Source organism: Penicillium solitum, assembly GCF_028829755.1.
Source record: "Penicillium solitum strain IBT 25940 chromosome Unknown utg000004l_segment0_segment0, whole genome shotgun sequence".
Lineage (NCBI taxonomy): Eukaryota > Fungi > Ascomycota > Eurotiomycetes > Eurotiales > Aspergillaceae > Penicillium > Penicillium solitum.
The window spans coordinates 1,706,681-1,730,110 of NW_027072124.1; the positions used below are offsets into that span (position 1 = coordinate 1,706,681).

Consider the following 23,430-nt stretch of genomic DNA (forward strand, 5'->3'; position numbering starts at 1 on the left):
GAGACCTCAATCCATGTTCCCATGTGGGCTCAAGTCGTAAAGATTTTGAAGCAAAATCAGAATATCGGAAAGGCTCTGGAGCTGCAATGTCCGCGCCATCCAGATACACCCATTGCGGTTTCGACGCCAGAAGATTTTCCAAAGTTCTCTCCCGAAGGAGGTTGCAGCCTGCGTTGTGTCAACCGGCTAGGCTGTGGACATGCCTGCGCTCAGAAGTGCCACTCAGATCTTCTTCACAATGCTGTCTTTTGCCTAGAGCGTTGCCCTCGACCGTTTAGTGGCTGTAATCATTCATGCCCTAAGCGATGCGGGGACCCTTGTCCGGAAAAGTGCATGGTCAACGTATATCGAAAGAACAGAACGCTCCCATGCGGTCATCCAATGCCAAACCTTCCTTGTTGGCAAGATCAAAATATCTCAACATTTCGCTGTCTGATGCGTGTGGACAAGACGATCCCGGCCTGCAATCATACCATCTCACTGCCATGTCACATCGATGTGGAATCAAAAGATTATCGCTGCCTAGCTCAATGCCGCACCCCCCTGCCTTGTGGACACATGTGCAAGAGGATGTGTTATCGCTGCATTACTAGAGGACCCGAGAATATCCCAGCAAATCATGGAAATTGCGAGCAACGGTGTGACAGGAATCATTCTACGTGCGCTCATACCTGTAGCGTTCCATGCCACGGCGAGGAGCCATGTCCTCCATGCAAAGCTCCTTGCGAAGTGCACTGCGGCCATTCCAAGTGCCCACGAATGTGCTACGATCCGTGTACTCCTTGCGCAGAAGAAAAATGTCTTTCAGCGTGCCCTCACAGCGTCTGCTCGATGCCGTGCGCAGCCCCCTGTGATCATGTTCCATGTTCCAAGCGATGCGACAAGAAGCTGAATTGTGGGCATCAGTGCCCGTCAATGTGTGGAGAAAAATGTCCTTCGCCCTCCTTCTGTCAAATCTGCGGAAATGAGGACATCCGAAACCATCAAGTCGATTTCATTCTGGGTCAAACGTACAAAGAAATTGACCTGGATGAAACCCCATGCGTGTTCCCCAAATGTGGGCATTTCTTGACGATTGAAAGCATGGATGCGCAAATGGACATGGCTAGCTATTACGAGGTCGATGCCAGTGGCAAGCCCGTCTCCATCTCGGTATCACTGACCCCGTTCTCTATTCAAGACATCAAAACATGCGCGACCTGTCGTGGCCCATTGAGGGATGTCGCGCGATATGGCCGGCTGATTCGCCGAGCTATCCTCGATGAGTCGACGAAAAAATTGATCATCTTGCTCAACCAGGAATATGCCCCTCTTGCAATGGAACTTCCCCAGCTTGTTCGTGAATTGCATGAAACCAAAGGTCAAAGAAAGTTTCCTTGGCCAGCGGTGATTGAGATATCTGGCTCGCGAAGCCATCAAATCCAGACCATGGGAGAAATCGTTCGGAACACAAATCCAGATCGATGGAATTCAATCCTTGAACTACGAAGGCGCGTTGATCTCTATCGGCGCCGCGTGAAACCCGAGGAGCAACCATTTGAAAGAGTTCGGAAAATGATTGAAAATGCTCGACAACGCCAAAGAATCTCAATCAACCCTGATCATGTCGATAATGTGCTACAGACCAAAGGCTTCCTCCAGGGTACTGCCCTCTTAATCCGTCTAGACATTGCTTTGCTCGTTGACCTTTTGAGTCTCGTTTCTCAAGTACGATCAAGTGATATTATACCTCGATTCGAGCTTGATCTACAGAAGATCAAGGATGATTGCCAGACCCTCATCCACCAAGCCGTCGCTCACCAACGACTTCTGCAGCAGGTAGAAGGTCATATTTTCCTAGCACAGCTATATGCCCTCGAACGAGCACATTGCTTGACATCAGAGAAGAGGAACATGATCTTGAGAAATGGCCAGGTTGCCATTCAAAAAGCTCAAGGTCTTTGCGATGCGCACCCAGGCCAGACACGAGGATTGGCAGATGAAGTTCGCAGCGTTGAGAAGATGTTGCGCGGAGGCACCTTCTACACGATTATCACCAACGAGGAACGCATTCAAGTTCTTTCGGCAATGGCTCAAGAGTTCAGTGGAACTGGGCATTGGTACTACTGTCGCAACGGGCATCCGTTTACCATTGGCGACTGTGGACTAGCCAGGGAGACGAGTCGGTGTCCCGAGTGCGATTCCCCGGTGGGAGGCGAGCATTCTCTATTGGCAGACGGGGTTAGACATGCGGTGGACTGGGATCTGGATAGGGAGAGATTGAATCTTTAGGGGAGAGGTGGTTAATTCTGTTGCTCGTTGCACACATCCTTTGTGATTAGGCAACCCAATTTGTTACCGTATGGCAGGTATTAAGGACACATTCGATTATTTTTTTTGTTTAACCTAAGATGGCCATTGAAAAATTCTAGAATTCTAGAGATATAGAAGTTAAAGCCTTTAAATGTTTATAGGTGAAAGCACTGGCAATATAAGAGGTGGAGAGAGGTACTGGAGTTGCTATCCGCTGCCGTAAGTCCACACGGGGTGACGTCTCGGGGAGTCTCAAGGTGTCACGCCCCAAGCTTATCCTCCACTCAACTTCCTTCCGCTCTTCCCCCCCCCTCCCCCATTATTCCCACCTTGAATTCTTGTTACATGAATTGATTCGCACAATCTCTCGCTAGCTCATTGTTTTTGCATTGCATGTGTTCACCCTGTTCTCCCCCTAGCTTCCGCCCCTCACCCATTCCATGATGGCTAGCCCACCACCCGTCACCGAGGACCAGAACCGCCTCCTCGAGGAGGCATTGGGGGTGGTGAGGCAGCAGTCGAATCTGATGCGCAAATGCCTAGAGACTCCTGGAAAGCTCATGGATGCACTGAAATGCGGGTGAGCTCCCCCATGAAACTCCCCCAGGCAGCGACCTCGGAACGTGCGCAATGGGTTCGTATGCTAACAGCTTGAAATTACCTCCACAGATCGACTCTTGTCTCCGAACTCCGAACCCCCAGTCTCGGCCCGAAGCAGTATTACGAATTGTATATGGCCGTCTTTGATGCGTTGCGACACCTGTCCGTCTACCTAAAGGAGAACCACCCCGTCAACCACCTCGCCGACCTATACGAGCTCGTTCAGTATGCCGGCAACATCGTTCCCCGCTTGTACTTAATGATTACTGTGGGTACGGTTTACATGTCCGTCGAAGATGCGCCGGTCAAGGAAATCATGAAGGATATGATGGAGATGAGCCGCGGCGTGCAACACCCGATCCGTGGCCTGTTCTTGCGATACTACCTCTCCGGTCAAGCACGGGATTATTTGCCCTCCGGAACCGGTGATGGCCCAGAGGGTAATATGCAGGATTCGATCAACTTTGTTTTGACGAATTTCGTGGAAATGAACAAGCTCTGGGTTCGGCTTCAGCACCAGGGCCCCTCACGAGAGCGGGATAGGCGCATACAAGAACGACGCGAACTGGAGTTACTCGTCGGTAGCAACATTGTTCGACTCAGCCAGCTGGTTGATCTTGAAGGGTACAAATCGGGTATTTTGCAAGCACTTCTTGAACAGGTTGTACAATGCCGAGATGTCCTCGCGCAAGAATATCTCCTGGAAGGTACGGCTCTCTTGTTTCTTTTTTACTCGGAAAATACTCTTGCTTGGTCCATTTGCTAATCTTCTCAACAGTCATCACAAAGGTCTTCCCGGATGAGTTCCACCTGCACACCCTGGACCTTCTATTGTCTGCCATTTCCAGACTTAACCCACACGTGGATATGAAGAAAATCGTCATTGGTCTCATGGACCGTTTGTCTTCTTATGCGGCAAGGGAAGCAGACTCAACAGTAGAGCCACAAGCGCGGAAGCAAAGCGAGGAAGAAGCTGTCACCAAGTTATTGCAAAAGCTCGAGCTTGCGAAAGAAACCAAACCTGAAGAGCCAAAGGAGGCCAGCACCGACAGCACCGATGACACTTCTAAGGAAAATGGTACCGAGAACGGCGAAGCAGAAACACCCAAAGAAAGCCCCGAGCCTGCTGAACCGCCGACGGAAGAAAAGCAAGTCGAGAATGGGGACGACACTAAGCCTGGTATCCCAGCAGAAATCAAGCTGTACGATATCTTCTACGATCAAGTGGTCAATTTGATCAAAACGCGTGCATTGCCGATTCAAGATACCATGGCCCTATTGGTATCACTTGTTAATCTGGCATTGAATACCTATCCAGATCGGTTAGAGTACGTCGACCAGGTCCTGGACTTTGCGACGCAAAAGACTGCAGAATACACTGATCATGCCGATTTACATTCGGCTCCAACCCAACAACACATCCTCCACCTTCTCAATGCTCCTCTCAAATCTTACATCTCGATATTCACAGCCTTGGCGTTGCCTCATTACCTGCCACTACTGAGCTCACAGTCATACCCCACAAGGAGGGCTGTTGCGGGCGAGGTCATTCGCAGTCTTTTGAAAAACAAGATCTTGGTGTCCACAACGGAAAATCTCGATCGTGTGCTCCAGACAGCAAGAGTGTTGATCAAGGAAGGCATGCAGCAGTCCGCTGGATACCCCGGGTCACAGTCCCAACGGCGGGGAGGAGAAACCGATGAGACGGTAGAGGAGCAAGGGTGGCTTGCGAGACTCGTGCACTTGATTCAGGCATCGGACAATGACACCCAGCTAAAGGTATGATCAATTCACAGATGTTGGAACCCTATAACTAACAGTCTGTGACAGCTTCTCCAAGCAACGCGCAAGGCATTGGCCGATGGTAATGAACGAATCCGCTATACTACCCCTGCAATCATAACGGCCTCGATCCGATTGGCCCGCAAACTGAAGTCGCGCGAGCATTACGACGACAATTGGCAATCACAGTCTTCGGCTCTATACCGATTCATGCACCAGAGCATCAACAATTTATACCAGCGCGTAAATCCAGGTTGCGCCGATCTCGCACTGCGACTGTTTGTCATGTGTGGCGAGGTTGCCGATCAAACTGGATTTGAGGAAGTCAGCTACGAATTCTTCGCGCAGGCGTTCACGATCTATGAAGATGCGATCAGTGACTCGCGCGCCCAGTTCCAGGCCGTCTGCATCATTTCAGGCGCCCTACACGGGAGTCGTGGATTCTCTAAGGAGAACTATGACACACTCATTACCAAGGCTGCACTGCACGGAAGCAAACTCCTCAAGAAGCCCGATCAATGTCGCGCGGTGTATCTCGCCAGCCACCTCTGGTGGGTAGTGGAGAACCCTCAACGTGAAGATGATGATCCCAAAGATGTAAGTTTCATCTCCAATTCCAATGTCTTAGTATCTTTTAGCTGACGTCAACTTTGCAGCTCTACCGCGACGGCAAACGGGTCCTCGAGTGCCTCCAGCGTGCCCTCCGTGTGGCTGACGCCTGCATGGATACCGCTGTCTCCGTCGAGCTCTTTGTGGAAATCCTGAACCGTTATGTCTACTATTTCGACCAGCAGAACGAGACCGTCACTACGAAGTACTTGAACGGTCTCATCGAACTTATTCACTCCAACCTGCAGACCAATGAAGACGAAGCAAATGCTAATCTCGACGGCCCGAAGCGCCACTTCCAACGCACGTTGGAGTATATTCGCTCTCGCGAATACGAAGGCATTGTGACAGATCCGCCAAAGTAATTGCCAGATGGGACCTTCAAGAAGCACTGTATGTCATGTGTCATGTGGGGTTTCTGCTTTGATCCTCCTAGCAGGACTTGTTTTTTGTGCTCTACTATTTCCTCGGTCTCTTTTGTCTTTCTCTTGTTCCTGGAAGCCCGCCTCTTTTTCTCTCTTGCTGCTCCTCGGTTTTTTTTTTCATTCCTAGTATATACAAGTGTATCATTGTCTCCGGATAACACCATACCCTTTCAACGTGATTTGTATTGGCAATGGACAAATTCTGTTTTTCCTTTTTGTAGAACAACCAAGCGCCTGGGCAGCACCGATGTGTTGGTTAATCATCGAAAATATGCTCACATACAACAGGAAACCATACCGAATTCCCTCTAGGGTATATATAAACCCTTTCTGCATAGCACGTGATGAGTATATATATATATCTCTACGTTCTTAAGTTCTATTCCCAAGTTCTACGTGGAAACCAACAAAACAAAGCCGAAGAAACCTTCGATCATGCAATTGGTCAAGACGATGACGGAGTGGGAGACTAACCCTAACTCCACGGATATCGCTGCATAATGTAGAAAGGCCAGACTCATACGGTACATGAAAACAAATCCGGATGCCATACTTCAAAAAGTAAAGCATCCAACCACATTGGAAAAATACCAAGCAAATAAAGAACCCATATCGATAGCAGTAACCCTTTCGAGTAGAAAGATGTAGGCAGATGTGTGAGTATGACGTTAATCCATGACGCTTCAATAAAAGAGGATGAAAAAAAAAAGGAAATGAAAAAGAAATAGATGAGAGGGCATTTCAAAGTCGTTCCAGCAAGAGTGCAGAAAGGAGGCCAAGAAGAAGATACATCCCAAGGCCGGGTTGGCATCAAATCGTGATCAGGATAGAGAAGTCCCGCCGAATAAGCCAGTCGGAGGCGAAGAATACTGCCGCAGCACGGAGGGCCCACCAAATCCACTGAAAGGGGCTGGGTGGCTGTTACTAGGGATCGGGCTGCCGATATCGCCAGGCACAATGCTACCCCGATGACCGGATACTGCGCTGTTGGGGTCGGGTTCGAATCGGACGGACTGCCCACTCGGGCCTTCCTTGATAGAGAACGATCCGCCACCATTCTGTGGACTGCCTTCTGTATCGCAGATATCAAGCATTTCATCCAAAGAGATCGATGGCTCGCCTGAGCTGCGCAGTTGCTCCACCTGACCGAGAACAAGATTCACATCGTGGAAGCTTCCAGCACCCTTCTGCGGGCTGGTCATCGAGTTCAGCTGCTTGCATGCTTGGATGACCAACAGGCGAATTGTAACGGGTCGAGAAGTGTGGGGCCGATGATGACCACCCGCTGCGAATGCATTATTAGGAGGCCAGCCAGTTCCAGTGGGGGTGGGTCCCCATGTGGCAGGGAAGGGGGAACCCCCAAAGGGCGTCGCACTCCATGTGGGGTTTCCCATTGGAGAACCAACCGCGAAGTTATTGTGTGGGGACCCAAGAGGATCCGAGAACAAAGACGATCCTTGGAAGCTCGCTCGGGTTGGCCCCGGGAATGCCCCGGGGGCGGGGGCACCAGGCAATGATTGAGACAGGTTTGATGGATATGTAGCATCAGTGTCGTCAAGAAGCGCACTGCTACCTAGATGAGCACTCAAGCCATCCACTTCTCGCTGCACTGAAGCATTGCCATTGTTCTGCCGGTCCTGTGCGGAGCTGGATGGACGTTTGATAGGGCTTGGCCGTGTGATGGGGAATGGCTGGGTCCCAGACTCTAACGGGGACCGGTCAAATGAAAGAGACGGCTGCCTGGAATGGGCTTTTGAGAGACCGGCTTGTTGCAGAGGGAATGCCCCAGACACTCCATGATTGCCAGCGAAGGGAAGCCCGTGTCCAGGATCAGCGAACGCTCGGCTCGGCGGCATGGGGCGTACACCGTTCATCCCAGGCGGCGCAGGAATTCCACCAGACCCATTGAATGATCGCAAAGGGTTCATCATACCAGCATTCGACGAATACATCGATTCTGATGGGTGACTCGATCGAGGACCCATTCCTGGTATGCCCGGCGGGTTGAACGGTAGACCGCCGAGGCCAGCGAATGCTGAAGGGTTTGTGCGCCCTAGAGGTGACAGAGGAGCGGAAGGCTGAGGATGGTGCAAAGGAGGCTGTTGATAACCTTGTCTGGCACCGAAAGCCGCGCCTGACTGCTGATGACCCATGGAACGTGGAGAGATGGAAGGGTGGTGAGAGGAATCGGCGCTGTTAGGTTGAGAGTGAGGGGAGGATGTAGAAGAGCCATGGTGAGATTGCTGACGAGGTCGTCCCGGAGTCGAGACCTTGGGAACAATGGGTGTCGCCATAGGATAATGCGGAGACTGTAGGAAACCAGGAGGTGCCTGAGACTGGAGATTGTATGGGATGACGCCTGGTAGAGTGTGTGGTGGCGAGGTTCTGACTTGCTCGCGCTTCCCACTACGATCTCGGATTTCCTGCTCTCGTGCTGCATCTCGGTCCTTCCTCGCCTGGTCTTCACGCGTTTTGCGCTCACGCTCCTCTCTGGTTCTTTTCTCAAAGGCCTCACGCTCTTCCTTCTCTTTGCGTTTGGCATCCTCTCGCTTCTTCTTTTCCTCTTTTTGCTCTCGTTGCTTACGCTCAGCTTCGGCTTGACGTTCCCGTTCTTCTTTGAGTCGTCGCTGCTTCTCGGCTTCTTTGCGAGCACGCTCTTCCTCTTGCGCCTTTCGTTCGGCATCACGTTTTTTCCGTTGCTCTTCGCGCTTCAATCGCTGTTCCTCGAGTTTCTTCTCTTGCGCAGCCTTAGCAGCTGCCTCTTCAGCTGCCTTCTCGGCGTCCCGGCGGGCTTTCTCCTCTTCTTTTGCTTGTCTTTGCAATCGCTTCTTATCCTTCTTCTTTTGCGCTTCCCGGGCCTTTTTGGCATTGCGCTGCTCGTTTAACGTCTCCTCTTGGAGGAGCTCGTCAATTAGTTGTTTTTGACGTTGTTCGGCGACCTTCTCTCGATATGCCGTCATGACTCGTTGCTCAAACATTCGGGCGGCGAAAATCTGGAACATCCGTCGGCCTTCCTGCATGCGTTGTTCCTCAGTCATGGCATCCTATTAATATTATTAGTAAGTGGGTCTGAACAATATGAGATTGTAGACGCGTACCATTTCGTCCTCGTCGAACTCTTCCTCCTCTTGACTATCATAGTCCTCATCGTCCTCCTCATCATCGTAGTCCTCATCATCCAAAGGACCATGATTATGCCCATGGAAGGACTGATGAGCAGCAGCTATTCCGTACTGTGTATCTTCCTCTCTTTGCATTCTCCGTTCAGCCAATTGCTCCATCATGTCAATGAAGTGTTTGCCATCATTTTTCAGGAGATCGTCTGCAACTGTAAGAATTCCATCTGGTAAAAATGATCAGTATCCAAAGTTAGACGTCAAACCCTCATGATGTTGGTCAGGTGATCTTGTTGCATACCTTTCACAGTTAGACTGTTACCAAATGCAAAGAAATCAGCCCGGGCTGCTCGAGCTTCATCATCTTCAAGGTCCTCGTCGCTGTAAAGCTCTTCGTCATCCTCTTCCTCCTCATCCTCGTCTTCCTCTTCATCATCCTCTTCCTCTTCTTCGTCGTAATCCTCTTCTAAATCCTCATCGTTGTCTTCGGGTAGCTCCTGAACTCGGCTCCGCGACGGATGAAACTGGCCGTGCGTCCTGGTATGCTGCCCTGGGGATCGAAGGGGTGGTTGATAAAGTCGAGGAGGAGGAATGATGGGAGCACCTTCGTCGAATGCGCCTTGATTGTTATTCGCGTATTGTTCAAGCTCCTCGTAGTATGCATCGTAGAGGACCTCTAGCTCTTCTTCAATCGCGGTTCGTTTCCGTCCACAAACTGTACAACTGCAGGAGTGCTTTTGCTGTTCTTTCATTTTCTTCAGAACAGCATCCTTTTCCACTTTGACGAGCTGGCGTCGTTCTTCTTCGCCGAGCTCGAACCAGAAGGTCCTGATATTTTCGCGTTCTTCTAGAGTTGACTGGTTCCAGATGCTGCTACTTTTCATAGGTTTTCCAGTGAATCGACTTATGTATGGCAAGGATTGAGGAGGCCGAGGAGGGTGGGAGAAGGTGGCGGACGGGGTTGAAAGCGGAGTGGAGCTGCGATCAGCATGATTCTGGGAGTCGGATCGAGCTTTCCTATTTTTCTTCCTCTTTGAGGTCTCGCCTAAGGCAGTGTGGTGGTCATCGGGTCCGTTCATCGTCGGTGGTCCGCGGGGATGTTCTGGTGACGCATATCCGTAATGATCACCACTTGCTGTGTGGTGGTGATCATCGAGGTCATATTCGTGGTCTTCATCGTAGGAGCGCTGTTCATCTGTTGCTAGCAAGTCCGCATCTCCGGAGGCGTAAGTATCAGGATGTTCCGCGGCTAAGCGAGCAGCCTGTTTCTGTCGGCGTTTCTGCTTCTTGCGATTCACAGAAGGCGCAGATGTCGCTGTCGATCCGGTCGATGTGGTGCCTTGGGGACCCCGCGCGTGGGTATCGCCGTTGGTTGCTGGAAGCGGAGTTGTTGACATATGGGTCGCCATGGTGGAGGTGAAATAAGCTGTAGGGACTGCCTCAGCAGCATACTAATACCGCCAGAGCAAGCTTTGAGTTAGAAGAGCAATGTCAGAGAAGGTGGGTGGTAGAATGAGGAGGAAAAGCGGAGAACGGAAGCGCCAAAGAGCCCTACCAACAAAGCTCCGATGACTCCACGATCTGGTGTTAACTTACCGGAATTATTCCCCTTGGCGTATTCACGCACAAAGAGTCAATCGCGTTCTTTGTTATTTGCTTAGAAGATACTTCCGTAATGGTAAACGTGAGGGGTGAGATAGGATAAGGCCACGGGAGGAGGGGGGTTGAAAGACAATGATCCCGGCGGGTCACGACGTGTCTGCGCTTCGGATTAGCTCCTGGAGCACTGGCAAACCAGCGGAGAAAAACAAACAATGAGTTAAAATCAGGAGCAACAACCTTGGAAGATATCAAGGCTGAGTGAACGCCAGAGCAGAAGGTACGACAGATCGAACGCCAATGAATGGATGGAGTGATGGGCTTTCCAGTCTTCTGGCTGGTTGTCGTGCCGCCGCAACGGGATAGCCGCTGCAAGCGAGCTGATGCCTCAATCGTCAGGCTCCAATCTCAAATTGTATGCTTCAGAGGTAGTATCTTGACGGTAGGAAGATATTTCAAACTGTTCACTGTAGTAAAGTTTAGATCTCAACTATTTCAACTCTTCAGCTAGGTTTTTCTTCCTTGGTTACAAAACTAGACACACTACATCTCACTCCTTCATGCTGATCACTACATTGTTTTGAGTCACATGATCCCTGACATGGCCGCCTTTGATCTGCCTGCAATATCTCCCTCTATATTAGGCGGTGAATGGGTAAATGGGCAAGGGGAAACAAGTATGAGCGCTCTGATCCACCGAGCTGGTGAGACACGGAGAGCGCTAATTAAAAATATCTCCTAAGGTGATAAAACAAGAGAGAGTGATAAAAAAAGGTCCCCATCGGATGATGAAACCGAGAAAGATATCCGTCTTTCTATTAATATTATATTAGTGCTATTCGTACTCGGCGTGGTGAGCCTTAATGAGTAATTGTAAGCGTCTTTCCCTTCATCTTATCTTACTCTTCAGCTTCAGCCTCTTTTTCTTTTTCCCCCAAACTTCCGCTCACTCAATTTCTACCCTTTCTCCTCTCTCTTTAAACCCCCCTATCATTTTGAGGTTACCTAGGGATTCTCGTGTCTACGTCAAAAACCCCCCAATCATTAGCCTCAGCCGCAGCGCGACCTTTCCACCCCCCCTCCCCCAACAACTCGTCACGTCACTGTTTGGGTGCATCTTCAGTCCACCCATTCATCTTCAAGATCTCCCTGTAATCCTTTTGGGCCACTATCTGCCCAGGGCTGGTCTTTCCTTACTATCCGTGTCCGCCAATTCTCGTAATCAGCTGAAATCTGACTCGGAACTCCGCGTCATCTCGCTGATCCACAATACCCTCCGCTCTCCCATTACCCTTTTGTATCACGAAAGGGTTTTGCAACCTTCATAATGTCGCAACAGCAGGATGATAATGTGATGCGAAGGTATGTGCAGCCCATTTTTGGATGTGGTGTCTTACATCCCCCATGTGGTATGGCAAGGAGATTATGCAAGATTGGAAGTGGCAGCCTAGCACTTCCGATACCATTGCTCCCATTGCCGGTGGGATTGAAGGCAAAATGGTGTTCGCATGTACTAACTTGACTCTCTTGATAGGAAGCTTGTGATCATTGGTGATGGTGCATGTGGAAAAACCAGTTTGCTCAGCGTCTTTACCCTCGGGTACTTCCCAACTGTGAGTTTAATCCTTGAGCAGGCCCCTACAAGAGGCCCCTGGAAGCAGAGTCAAGTGGCTAACATGTCATTATATCGCAGCATTATGTTAGTACTCTCGACCTCGATACACCCCGTCCCAACCACATCTCTGACATCTCCCCCCCCCCGTTAGGTACCAACTGTATTTGAAAACTACGTGACGGATTGCCGTGTCGATGGCCGTTCAGTCCAATTGGCTCTGTGGGATACAGCAGGACAAGAAGACTATGAGCGCTTGCGACCATTGGCTTACTCGAAGGCCCATGTCCTCCTGATTGGATTCGCGATGGATACTCCAGATTCGTTGGAGAACGTGAAACACAAGGTTCGTTTCAGATAAATTCCAGAATCGGCAGTGAATCGGCAGTGGTACTGATCTGCGGTATAGTGGATCGACGAAGCAAACGAGAGATGCCCCGGTGTGCCGATCCTTTTGGTTGGACTGAAGAAAGACCTTCGTGAAGACCCATTGGCAATCGAAGAAATGCGCAAGAAGTCACTCAAGTTCGTGACGACAAAAGAGGGCAGTGATATCGCAACGTCGATTGGAGCCCGCAAATATCTTGAATGCTCGTCTCTGACGGGCGAGGGTGTTGACGATGTATTCGAGGCAGCTACCCGTGCTGCATTGCTCACCTTTGACAAACGCAAATCGTCTTGCTGCGTGGTTATCTGATGATGCAATTTGGGATGTGCAAAATGCCGACTCTTTCTCTGCCAGCGCGCGGTTTTTCTGTTGACTTGGGAAGTTGATTGATACTTGGTGTCAACCATGAAGATATCAATCGACGCTCCGTTGTATCATGCATCACTGGTGTTTGGGAGGTTCTTGTGCTAACCCGGTCGATTGATCTGGGTACGATCTCTGCTTTCCGGTTATTTTCAACCGTGCCTTTTCCCTTGCAGGTATTTTCTTACGTCTTTTTTGATCAATTGCGTCTTTGTGGCTGATGCTTATGCACGTGCAACTCCGGATTCCCCTCCTTCTTATCACTCAATTCCCCGAAGTACATTGCGATCTCACTCATTGTGTTCTTTTCTTTTCATGTAGTAATTCTGGTGCCTTTGTTTTCAGCGCTCATTTCTCATACATTGTGCTCAACACCCCCTCAGGGTACCATATAATCAACTATCTCCTTTCGGTACCTCATACGCCGTAGACCTATCCTATTCTCCATATCCATACAGAGTCAGAGCATATCGCACTGGAAAAGCATGTGCAACTCAAATAAAGTGTTATGGAGCTTGAAATGCGAACTAGTATATCAATAAAAAACAAAGAGAAATGCATATGTTACATAGCGCCAAAATGATACATATATCCTGGGCCTTCCAGTCCAATGAATCTTCAAACCAACATCAAAGCCAACCAGACAATCTCTCCATCGAGTTCTCTATTTCTGACCAGGCTTCTTCCAATCGTGGTTCCATCCATCAGAAGGAGGAGACTCAGTCTGCATACGAGCATACTCGATAGGGAACATATCAGTGAAGATACCCTTCTTGTTCATGGAGATACGGAACAGCTTTCCTCCATCGCCCGCACCGGTGCGCAGTTCCTCACATGCATCCTGCATGCTCTGGTACTGGCGCATCATCTCAAGTTCGTGCTTGCGGCGCTGCTGGGCCTGGAACAGTTGCCAGGCGCGGTGGATAGTCCAGTGGCGGAGGTAACGGTTGCGGGAGAAGCGGAGGGGACGGGGGGTGAGAGGGTGGTGGAGGAAGTAGCGGATCAGAGCTAAAGCGTTGGAAAGCGATTGTTAGTTTTTGGTTCTTTTCCCTTCTTTGGTCTTGGACATAAGACGTGTTTGGTTTGGTTGGGGGGCTCGGGACTCGGGATGAGCGTGGAAGCTCGGCGCAGGGGTATGTCACATACTGATGCGCTTGTCAACTACAGGGCCGTTGCCCTTTCTCGCGGCCATTGCGCTTGTCGTCGAGAATGGCGCTGATTGCAGAGCTGCTGTGACCGGGCCGGGCTGTTGTGTTTGGCGGTTCAGGGTCTCGTGGCACGCCCGGGAAATTGATGGGCGGACCGGCGCCATTGACATTGGAATCTTGAAGACATTCGCGAGAGACGCGAGGGCTGGTGATAAGGACTTCATTGTGATGGTTGTCTGTTGGGTGGTAGGAGTTGGAAGGGCTCGATGTAATTGAGTTCCACGGGGAATAATTCCTTGACGGCAGAATCTTGTCCGCCTGTTTAGCCGCGCGCTTGATGATACTAACATTACCGCTGCATGCATCTTTAGTTGCGACGCATTTGTGCTTCATGTTCTTTTTATGATTAATTTAATTATCCAACAGCAGGGACTGGTCTAATATACTTAAGAAATAGATCTACGCCCGATGATTTGTCAATTAAGCCAGTCTTGAGATTGATAATAGGTACAGATAAGGATCGATACATGGCTTTTGAGCAGAGATCATCATGACTTGATATTTTTGTCGAATAGAGAGATATAGAGGTATTCAGTAGTATCAAGAATCATCAAAGGCATAATATGTGAAATGTCCCACCAAAGCCGTGAAAGAGAATGCCATAAACGCCATAGAATGCAGTCAACGCGCATAAGCAGAGGAAAGTAGTGGCCCAAGTCGATTGAGACAACAAATGGTCCGTTCAAAACTATCAAGTGGACCGCTTTGCGGCATGGTGTTTCTTAGATCGATCGTAGTTCAAGACCTTGCGGCGGCGGTGTGTTTGGGCTAGCTTCCACCGGCAATAAAGAACCAGCGCATCCTTCAAAAGAACAAACATACATCCACCAACAACACTGCGGCCCCAGCGGGTCTGAAGTAGTCCTAGGCGGCCCCGGTCCATGACTGAGCATGTCCATGACTTAGGTAGAAGATACTTCAACAGGCCACCCATCGACGCTGAGACTGCTGGGAAGACGAGTGCTCCGAGTACGACATCAGCGAGATTGCTGGTATCGGCAATGATTTCGTTCTGTCGCCGTCCAAGTCCTAGTGGGTTGTTGTTTTGCCCAGCATCTTGGACTCCGTTAGGGCCGCCATCGGCATCTTCGTCCTGTCCGACGGGAAGGGCCTCAAGATCCGGCTCGTCTCCATCGCCCATTCCCATTTGCAGCTCAAGGTCGATTTCCATCAATATCTGTCCGTTTCCATTATCACCGAACCGGTTGAGACCTTCTGCCTGATCTTGCTGTTGCGCATCATCCAATATTTCTTCCGCAGCGCGGGGTTGTACCTCGGCAATCCACTTCCGTTCCAGACCACCGAATAACCGTTCGTAAAGCGCCCCGTAAAAGCTTTTGACGTATGGCAGCGCGGCAAACGTCATAGCGGGTGTTGGTGGCCACAAGTCGAAGTCGGGTTCCTGCCCCGGGTTATGTGCAGCGAAGAAAAGAACCGGAATGGCGGGAAGAAGGCCTTCGGCATACCGAGTGCGTGAGAATATTAAAACAAGTGGGATAAGCGGCAACCCGATGTTCATCCCGGGATTCCATGGGCCCTCCATAGTCTCCTCCATGATCTGTTTGGCCTCCTCGGTTCCGAAGACGAGGTACATTGAGTAAACTCCATGCGCGCAGCACCCGGCCCATACAGTGCCGGCCACTGTGAACATCATGCCGGGAAGAACTAATCGGCCTGCTACGCGCTCAACTAGTCGAAGTACATCGACCACATAGCTCCGCGGGCGAGTGACCACGATTTCCGTCTTGCACTGAGGGCACTTCATTGTTACGCCACCACCGTTGCTTTTGCGCGACCGGGGATTTTCCATGTCGGCAAGCCAGTCAAGCAGACATGCCTCGTGGGCTGTTAAGGCACAAGGGCAAGGCGACCGCCATTCCAGATTCAGTGGCGAGTCCTCCGTTTCATCTGTATAGCAAATCCAGCATTTGCGCGGCTCGTCTTCATCCGAGATATGGGAGGGTTTTGATGATGGACTGAGTGATTTGCTGGAAATGTCCGATACGTGGCTCGGGGTTGATACGCTCTTATTCAAGAAAACGGTTTCGGTGTCCTCCATCGGCTCATCCTGAGGTGAGACGCTCTCTTGGGAGATGGTGTTTTCATCAGAATTGGCGGATGTGGTGTCATCTAGCGATCTGGTTCTGCCTGCTGCAGAATATCCCGGGACGGACGCCATCGTAGTGGAGACAAGGTATGCAAGTCAGGGCGGATGAGAAATGTAGAGAGATAGTGCGATAATGATCTAAATCGAGCTCGATAAGAGACAAAGGATGGGGTTCAGCATCTTCTGAATAGAGAGATGAACCATATAAAAGCTGACGAAGCAAACAAATGTCTCGAATTTTCCCCAAGAGCACAAGAAGAGAGCAGCTCCATTCCGCTAAGTGGAGGTTGGAGTCTCTTTAAGTTCGGCTGTAAGCCGCGGCTGTCAAACGCGGTCACGTGGGGCAATCACGTCACATTGGCCATCGAGCTCAATCTGAGCTCAACCCGGAGATGGTAAATGATCGTCAGACATCTACAATGTTTGGATGTGAATTGCTTCCGGATCTGTTTCACATTCTATTTCATCTGAGGTAAGATATACTATTGTGGATTGTCTGCCCTTTATGCAGTCATGCCTGAGATATCAGGCTTTTATTTGATCTCGGCCCATGTAGTTATAGATAGGAAGACAACTGGATAGTATAAGAGCAGCTCAATCATTGCTCTTGGTCCTCTTATCTCTCTCCCTTCCAATGCTATGACAGCCCCCTGCTAGCTTTGTGTCTTTGTAGTTGTCTGGTGTTTTGAGGCCGTGCTAGTGGTGTTTTTTGGTTGGTCAAATTTGCAGAAGGGGAGTTCTACCTTGCTGGGCGCCGAGTTGGACTCCGAAGGCATGCTGCAGTTTTAATACACATGTATTTGTTATATTGTCCCCTTCATGCCAAGCCATGTATATAGTAGTAGGTCGGTGATGTTGATGATATATCAATTTGTTTAACTACGGAATATTACAGTTGTCTACATAGAAAGACAAAGAAGATATCGGAATCAAGTAATAAATCAGCCATTATAAACGCAGAAAGGAATACCTATGGTGTGATCTGGCGATCTGGTAAGCAGTGGGACATAGGCGACATCATGAAAGCGAGGGGTAACCAATCCACACACCCAACTACTATTCAGGGTGAATGCTACCATCAGACTCCTTCTTGCCGTCAGCTGACGCAGCCATGCCTTCCAGGGCATCATCCAGTTTAACTGGAGTCGAGACAGATTCAGCCATTGCCGCGTCAACAGGTGCAGGTTCAGACGCAGGTTCAGACGCAGGTTCAGGCGCAGGTTCAGGCGCAGATTCAGAGGACTTTGTCACGTCCACGTCGTTTTTCTCCTCCTCATTGTCCGCTGACTTGGTTGCAACTAGAGATGACTTAGCCGGTTCCTTGATCTCTGCTGGGGTCTGTACAGGTTGCACATCCGCTGTCGTGGGTCCGGGCAATGTCACATCATCCACAACGGGAGATTCGGGGGTTGGGTCTACAGATTCGCCGGCGGTGTTTTTGGCGAGTGGAGGGGCCATTGGGTTTTCGGCAGGCACAGAGGGTTCTTTCACTGTAGCGGAAGGCTTCTTCTCGTCGTTGCCTGCCCCAATAACCAGGCTCCCATCCTGGCCGACTTGCCAAATATTCAAAGATTCCGTGATCTTAATCTCTGGGATAGTGGGGAGTCTGGAAGTGGTTTTTTCGACGGCTGGCTTGCGTCGTGCTGGGCCGCGGGCTCTTCCCTTGCGAGCATCACTCAGAGGCTGCTTCTCAACTGGCGCCTCGGGCTCCTTTTCTTGAGGTTTGGGCTGTTGTGGACCAAGCTGGAGACGTGAATTCAGATCGGTGAGGAAGCCCGCCTTCATGGCTGCGATCTTGCTTCCACCCGGACGAACAGGGATTGCGGGCTTGGCCTTGACTGCAGGAGCCTCTCTCGGGGCTTCAGTAGTGCCTGCTGTGGCCTGGGAACCGGACTTAGCGGGACGGGTAGGAACCTGGGGCTTGGGTCTCTCTGGGATTGTTGGCTTGCGCTTCTCGGTCGGTGAGATAGACTGAGGCTGTCTTTGTGGGCGCGGGGGAATTCCAGGCCTGGAAGGCACTTCCGGACTTTTCAATTCTTCTTTTGCGGGCTCAATTCTGGTCACCAGCTGGTGACTATCGGGGGCATCTTCCCAAATATCTCTACTGGGGAAACGCTGTTTCAAAGTTTCTGGTCGCGCGGGGACCTTGTCCTTGGCGCTCTCACCTTCCAGGATGTGGGCGGCCACTTGATGAGAATCGACTTTGGTGTTCTGCATCCTGCGTGTGGCCTCTTGCTCGGGTGTCTCGAAGATTTCGGAAGAGTCTCGCTTAGGCAGATCTGGAGTGGTGACGGTGGCATGGAGCTGCAGACTGTTCGGGGTATCCTCCCAGATATCCTGGCTAGGGAATCTATGCTTGAGTGTGTCGGGCCTTTTCTTGAAACGATCCGCAGCTGACACGGCTTTCTCTTTCTTAGCATCCTCTTCAGGGAACAACGGCTCATACTCCTCCACGTCTTCAAGAGGTGTATGCGTATCCTCACGCGAGTCATAGCGGGTCAGCACCGGGAATTGGCCTTGAGCGCTTGCTGATCGACTGTTGGAACGACTGTGCGTGACACTGGGGGTTCGACTGCGGCCATCATCCTCGTAGCTTGCCCGACGATCAAATGTCGGCGAGACGGCGGGATGTAAGTACGCCGACTCAGGGCGCACTTCATCGGCAGCCAAAATTGGCTCTTCCTCCTCCACGGCATTCTCATATGTCGGCTCATCCTCTTCCAGCGCGGGGGTTGGGGCAAACCCGTCCGGGTGGTGCAAAGGATGCATCGGATCATCCACATGGATTACGCCACCATCATGATGCCCATGCGAACTCGATCTACGTTGACGCAACTGGCTTGCGGCGCTTTGCTTCTGCGTGGCTTCTGAAGGGAAACTCATCTGTCGAAGTGGCGACTCAACACTCGGCTGGCTTTCGAATCGAGCGTCAGGAGGGGGAGAAGCAATTTGATGTATGTACTCGTCGGACGCAATATACCCGACTTCTTCTTCAGGGGTGCCCACAACGCTTGGGGAAGTACCTGGCTACAATTAGCGTTCAGCCGACAACACAATGACTTCAAAATACTTACCAAGGCCGGAACCGGTCTGGGCTGAGCTTCGAACAATCTTGTTCAGATCGTCGCTACTCATTGCCCAATCAGGACGCGGAGTACCGACACCAGGGCCATATTGTCCTTCTTCCTTCACGAATTCATCGGGATGCTTTTCATACCAAGCCTTCTCAAACTTATCGGGATGCTGAACGCCATGTCCGTGCAAACCGTAACTACCAGGGGGCAGGGAAGAGTCCCGAGCACTACGAGTGCGGTTGTGGTTACGGCTCGACCGCTGCGAGCCTTGTTCAAGGTACGGGCTGGGGGATGGTGCCTGAACGTCACCGGCATGGGGATACATGGGCACGCGGAACCCCTGCTCCTCTCCAACATGAGCAGAGTTTCGGCGCTCATTGGATGCAGTGGAGGATTCGGCGCGTGAGCCACTCGTTCGGGAATGTAGTGAACGACTTGAGCGTTCTCGTTCCTCGCGAGCAGGCGAAACGCCACGGCCTAGTCCTGCCGCAGCAGCCTGTCGGGAATCAGTGCGGGTGACAGCCTGGACCTTTGCTTCAGCACTTGATATCGGCAACGAAGGTCTCGGTGCATGGATCTTAAGATCACTGCTAACATTGCGAGTCTCCGCAGGTGTCTGGTGGTGGTTATCCGACACGTTTCCTGGGTCGAGATCCGCATATTCAATACCCTCCTCGCCGAGAGACGGTATCGTGACGCTTGGGGGACGTGGAGGCAGATCATTTGAAATGGTACGGCCCATGCTAGGACCGGTCCATTCATTGAACGGCGAAGGTGCATAGCTATCACGCAAGGGCGAAACGGAACGATCATTGCGGCGGTTGCCCGGGCGCGGCGGTATTTTGGGCATTTCTAACGAGGACGACGACGACGACGGCGGTTTGGGAGATCGAGCCGGTCGAGGAGGGATGGCCGGAGCAGCTTGGGTTGACATGATGAAGTTCTGGGAGCTGTTAACAGGTCAGCAGCAGCCCAACCGGATACCCCACGAATATGCTTGGCTCTGTGCGGGCTAAAAGCCAATGGGTACACGGCCCCAATCGACTTGCAGGGATTGGCGCAACTACTATGGATATGCATCAAATTGATGCAAGACTTTCAGGAGCAGACGGGGCCAGCCCATGCAACTGATAAGAGCATACAGAATGATTTGCTTACCCGGATATGGTGAGAACCAGTTTCAATCCAATTGGAACGACAGTCAAAGCGTGCAATCAAAACAGTCAAGAACTGCAAAGCAGATAATTAAAGCAATTCCGAAACTAAGTTTATGGGAAAGAGAGATGATGTATGCTCTTTCTGCCACGCCTGACGTGCTCTGACCGCAACAGATAATGGGCGTAACGTACTAATACTGTATCATTACAGGCCAGATAGGAGAGCCAACTACGACGATCTGTTACATTCAACGCCCCGCCTATGAGATCAGCATAGGGCCTTGATTTTCGATCTGAATGTTGAGGCATTTTTTTTTCTCTTTTATTCCTGCAAATGGCTCATATTAATGATCAAGATTGGGTTTGAAATAATGCCTCGTTTCTATAGCATTCAGTACGTTGTACAGTTGGCCAGATCATCTCATCCAAGTAACAAAGGTATATATATGTATTGTACAAGATATCTAAAAATATCGAGTTCCTCCCAAAGTCAGTATAATTTGTATTATATTATACAGAGAAGTCTAGAACTTCCAAGTTGATATCAGGAGTGTTCTTTGACCTCGAGGGCATTTACTTTTGATAAGATGATTTCCTTGCGATTGGATTGGTTGGTCAGACCGAGGCGGTGAAGGGTCAAGGTTCTCCGCATTGCATCATCGCTATCTATGTATACAGCTCTTACGACGTAGCTCTTAACATCGTACACTTTCACACGTTCACACTCTCACTCTAATATAACAGGACATTCTTAGTATATATGTGTATACTACCCTGAGAAAGCTCACTCTCTGGGTATCTCTTTCTTTTAACCTTGTCATCCGTTCGACTCACTACAACACACTTATCCGTTCAACGTTGAGATCCACTCTCAACCGAAACAGCGAGAATACCCGCCACATATTGATCACCAGGGCTAAAAAAGATTTTGCGGGGTAACATGACCTGTGACCAATATTGCAAGGTCCATACCATCATTTGTGCCACGTTCCTGGGCTCAGAGGTCTATATCTATAATAATTCAAGCCAGAATGACGGCTTGTCCCGTGCAGGGCAACCTGGACGAATTACATACGTCTGCCGAGCCCTGTTGGACAGGTTCCAAGGTTGTCAACATCCGAATTACCAAATCTACGACGCAGAGCGTGCATATACATACGATGTATAACTTACGTGGTCTCGGATCGGCCTATGGCTGACATTCAAGACTAGTTTTAGTAAATACATCGTAATCTAAAGCCATTCCTACCTGGTCCTATTCGTGGGACTCTTTCAGGGTCAAGCAGGTATAGATGCACTCCCAACTATATATGTATTAGCCTGGGGCTAGGTATTGCCCACATGGTGAGATACTACCTAATGGGCTTGGGCATTATTACCTTGGGTACCCAGGTATCGGACTCAATATCTGCAGAAAGGGGGGAGGGGTTCTAAACTCCAGGGGGATCCGAAGAGCGTCTGCTTCTCCAGGTATATAACACAGAGCTGAGTTTATACGGATGTAGTCTGATATTCTGGATAAATTAAGCTTGGCCAACGAATACACCTGCTAGGATAGTAATCAGAACACCTATTCTGGCGGACACAGTCCACAAAAAGGGAGGAACCCACGGATATATCTGCTGTAGAAACGCTCATCGACTGTGAAAACAGACATGCCCAGCAGGATCATCCTGAACCAAACCAAGACATACAAGTACAGGACAATAAAAACACAAAACTATTTCATAGCGCATCCAATGCATGCTGCCCAAATGGCATTTTTCTCTCTGCGCCATCTGTATTGAGCATCTCATCGTGTCGCACAGCCCTCCAATCACCAGTATTAATCCCCAAATGGGTCCGGCTGGGATAGAAAAAAAAAGGCTCGAACGGCTCGGCGTGAATGTTATGCGATCAGACGATCATCTGCGCAACTCCCTGGCCACCCAGCGTCTTGCTACCAACAAATTCTTGCTTCCTCAAGCCCGCGAGCGCATAAAACACAGCCGCGATGAAGAGGAAGACGGCACCAGCAATCAAGCTAGAAGCACGTTCGGCAAGACTGATAAGTTGGACACCACCAAGGACGGCGTAAATGAGGGCGCGCATCCAGTTGGTTGTAAAGCGGCGGATAAAGGCATCGAATGTCGGGGATGTGGGACAGATTCGGAGGAGGAAGGGTACTTCAATGAAGAGGATTACGAATGCCGAGGCACTAAAACGGGTTAGGCTTCGCAATGAATTCGTAGGAAATCAATGCGACTCACATGCTGATGACACTGATGATAATCAGAACCACATTGAACGAAAAGATGTTCGCAATTCCTAGCGCAAGGCAAAGGATAATACATAGTACACCCGTCCTGTATGTTTCGTTAGACCGATCGCGTTATATACGGGACTGATTTTCGGAGAGTGATTGAAAGGCCACCACACAAGGTAGCACAAGCCATTCAGCCATTCAAGCAAAGTGCACAATGCTCTCCCGCGACAGTATTCAAACTCGCAAAGAGCACAGGAAGTTGGAAGGTAACGTGATAGACTAACCATTGTCCATAGATGCCTAGAAAGGGACAGCAAGGTTAGCAGATTGAGATTTGGCGCCACAGGATCCAGGTACTCACTGAAATTTCGCGATCGGAGCTCCTCGGCCAGCGACATAGTGGGCTAGCAAAAATAAACTGGGGGGAAATAAGAGCTGAAGATCAAAGATGGGGGATTCGCGGATGATCAGAGGTGTCAGAGCGGCAAAGTGTACACGCGGCTGATTATCCAGGGCGGTCAAAGGATCGAAACAAACAAAATGGGCATCAACGATGTGAACAACCTTCCAAGGTTGGAAGCTTCGTGAATGAAATGTCTAAGGATATGAGGATATAACGATTTACTTGTGCCGTGTTCCAAAGGTTCCAATGTTGCTTTTGATAAGATCATCAGGTTGGTTTTCAAGCCAAGTCCAAGTTCACCTAATCACCAGGCAGACGCCAATGGTCAAGGCCCCAATAGATGTAGTTAAGCTGATATTTCCACTTATTCCGATACTTAACAGATTCACGGTCTATTTTTGGAATGAAATAACCTGCTAGAGCAATCAACTAAACTATGATCCCTATATA

General features: G+C 50.2%; 8 protein-coding genes across 8 annotated transcripts; 3 read left to right on the forward strand and 5 right to left on the reverse strand.

Annotated features, from left to right (window-relative positions):
- Window positions 1-1,428: 1,428 nt before the first annotated feature.
- N7455_006663 (uncharacterized protein) lies at window positions 1,429-2,271 on the forward strand (the record flags this gene model as incomplete). Its single annotated transcript, XM_065605402.1, has 1 exon — window positions 1,429-2,271. The coding sequence occupies one exon, from the start codon at window positions 1,429-1,431 to the stop codon at window positions 2,269-2,271; it is 843 nt and encodes a 280-aa protein (XP_065461256.1).
- Window positions 2,272-2,732: 461 nt separating this feature from the next.
- Window positions 2,733-5,648, forward strand: N7455_006664 (vacuolar protein sorting-associated protein 35; the record flags this gene model as incomplete). Its single annotated transcript, XM_040958283.2, has 5 exons — window positions 2,733-2,872; window positions 2,962-3,599; window positions 3,671-4,671; window positions 4,723-5,271; window positions 5,331-5,648. 5 exons carry the CDS (start codon window positions 2,733-2,735, stop codon window positions 5,646-5,648), a joined length of 2,646 nt encoding a protein of 881 aa, XP_040811232.2.
- Window positions 5,649-6,529: 881 nt separating this feature from the next.
- N7455_006665 (uncharacterized protein) lies at window positions 6,530-10,233 on the reverse strand (the record flags this gene model as incomplete). Its single annotated transcript, XM_040958294.2, has 3 exons — window positions 6,530-8,752; window positions 8,807-9,051; window positions 9,126-10,233. The coding sequence occupies 3 exons, from the start codon at window positions 10,231-10,233 to the stop codon at window positions 6,530-6,532; spliced, it is 3,576 nt and encodes a 1,191-aa protein (XP_040811211.2).
- A 1,517-nt stretch (window positions 10,234-11,750) lies between these two features.
- rho2 (uncharacterized protein) lies at window positions 11,751-12,732 on the forward strand (the record flags this gene model as incomplete). The annotated part of the gene is made up of 5 exons (XM_040958395.2): window positions 11,751-11,785; window positions 11,958-12,036; window positions 12,117-12,122; window positions 12,190-12,381; window positions 12,445-12,732. The coding sequence occupies 5 exons, from the start codon at window positions 11,751-11,753 to the stop codon at window positions 12,730-12,732; spliced, it is 600 nt and encodes a 199-aa protein (XP_040811233.1).
- A 718-nt stretch (window positions 12,733-13,450) lies between these two features.
- On the reverse strand, window positions 13,451-14,158 carry N7455_006667 (mitochondrial 54S ribosomal protein mL40; the record flags this gene model as incomplete). The annotated part of the gene is made up of 2 exons (XM_040958348.2): window positions 13,451-13,794; window positions 13,933-14,158. The coding sequence occupies 2 exons, from the start codon at window positions 14,156-14,158 to the stop codon at window positions 13,451-13,453; spliced, it is 570 nt and encodes a 189-aa protein (XP_040811181.2).
- A 527-nt stretch (window positions 14,159-14,685) lies between these two features.
- N7455_006668 (RING finger domain protein) lies at window positions 14,686-16,173 on the reverse strand (the record flags this gene model as incomplete). The annotated part of the gene is made up of 1 exon (XM_040958296.2): window positions 14,686-16,173. The coding sequence occupies one exon, from the start codon at window positions 16,171-16,173 to the stop codon at window positions 14,686-14,688; it is 1,488 nt and encodes a 495-aa protein (XP_040811224.2).
- Window positions 16,174-17,157: 984 nt separating this feature from the next.
- N7455_006669 (Aim21 family protein) lies at window positions 17,158-20,109 on the reverse strand (the record flags this gene model as incomplete). Its single annotated transcript, XM_040958365.2, has 2 exons — window positions 17,158-19,124; window positions 19,176-20,109. 2 exons carry the CDS (start codon window positions 20,107-20,109, stop codon window positions 17,158-17,160), a joined length of 2,901 nt encoding a protein of 966 aa, XP_040811267.2.
- A 1,712-nt stretch (window positions 20,110-21,821) lies between these two features.
- On the reverse strand, window positions 21,822-23,234 carry N7455_006670 (Tvp18 family protein). The gene is made up of 4 exons (XM_040958275.2): window positions 22,939-23,234; window positions 22,862-22,877; window positions 22,582-22,677; window positions 21,822-22,529 (listed from the first exon to the last, which is right to left on the reverse strand). The coding sequence occupies exons 1-4, from the start codon at window positions 22,973-22,975 to the stop codon at window positions 22,229-22,231; spliced, it is 450 nt and encodes a 149-aa protein (XP_040811159.2). The 5' UTR covers window positions 22,976-23,234; the 3' UTR covers window positions 21,822-22,228.
- Window positions 23,235-23,430: the final 196 nt, after the last annotated feature.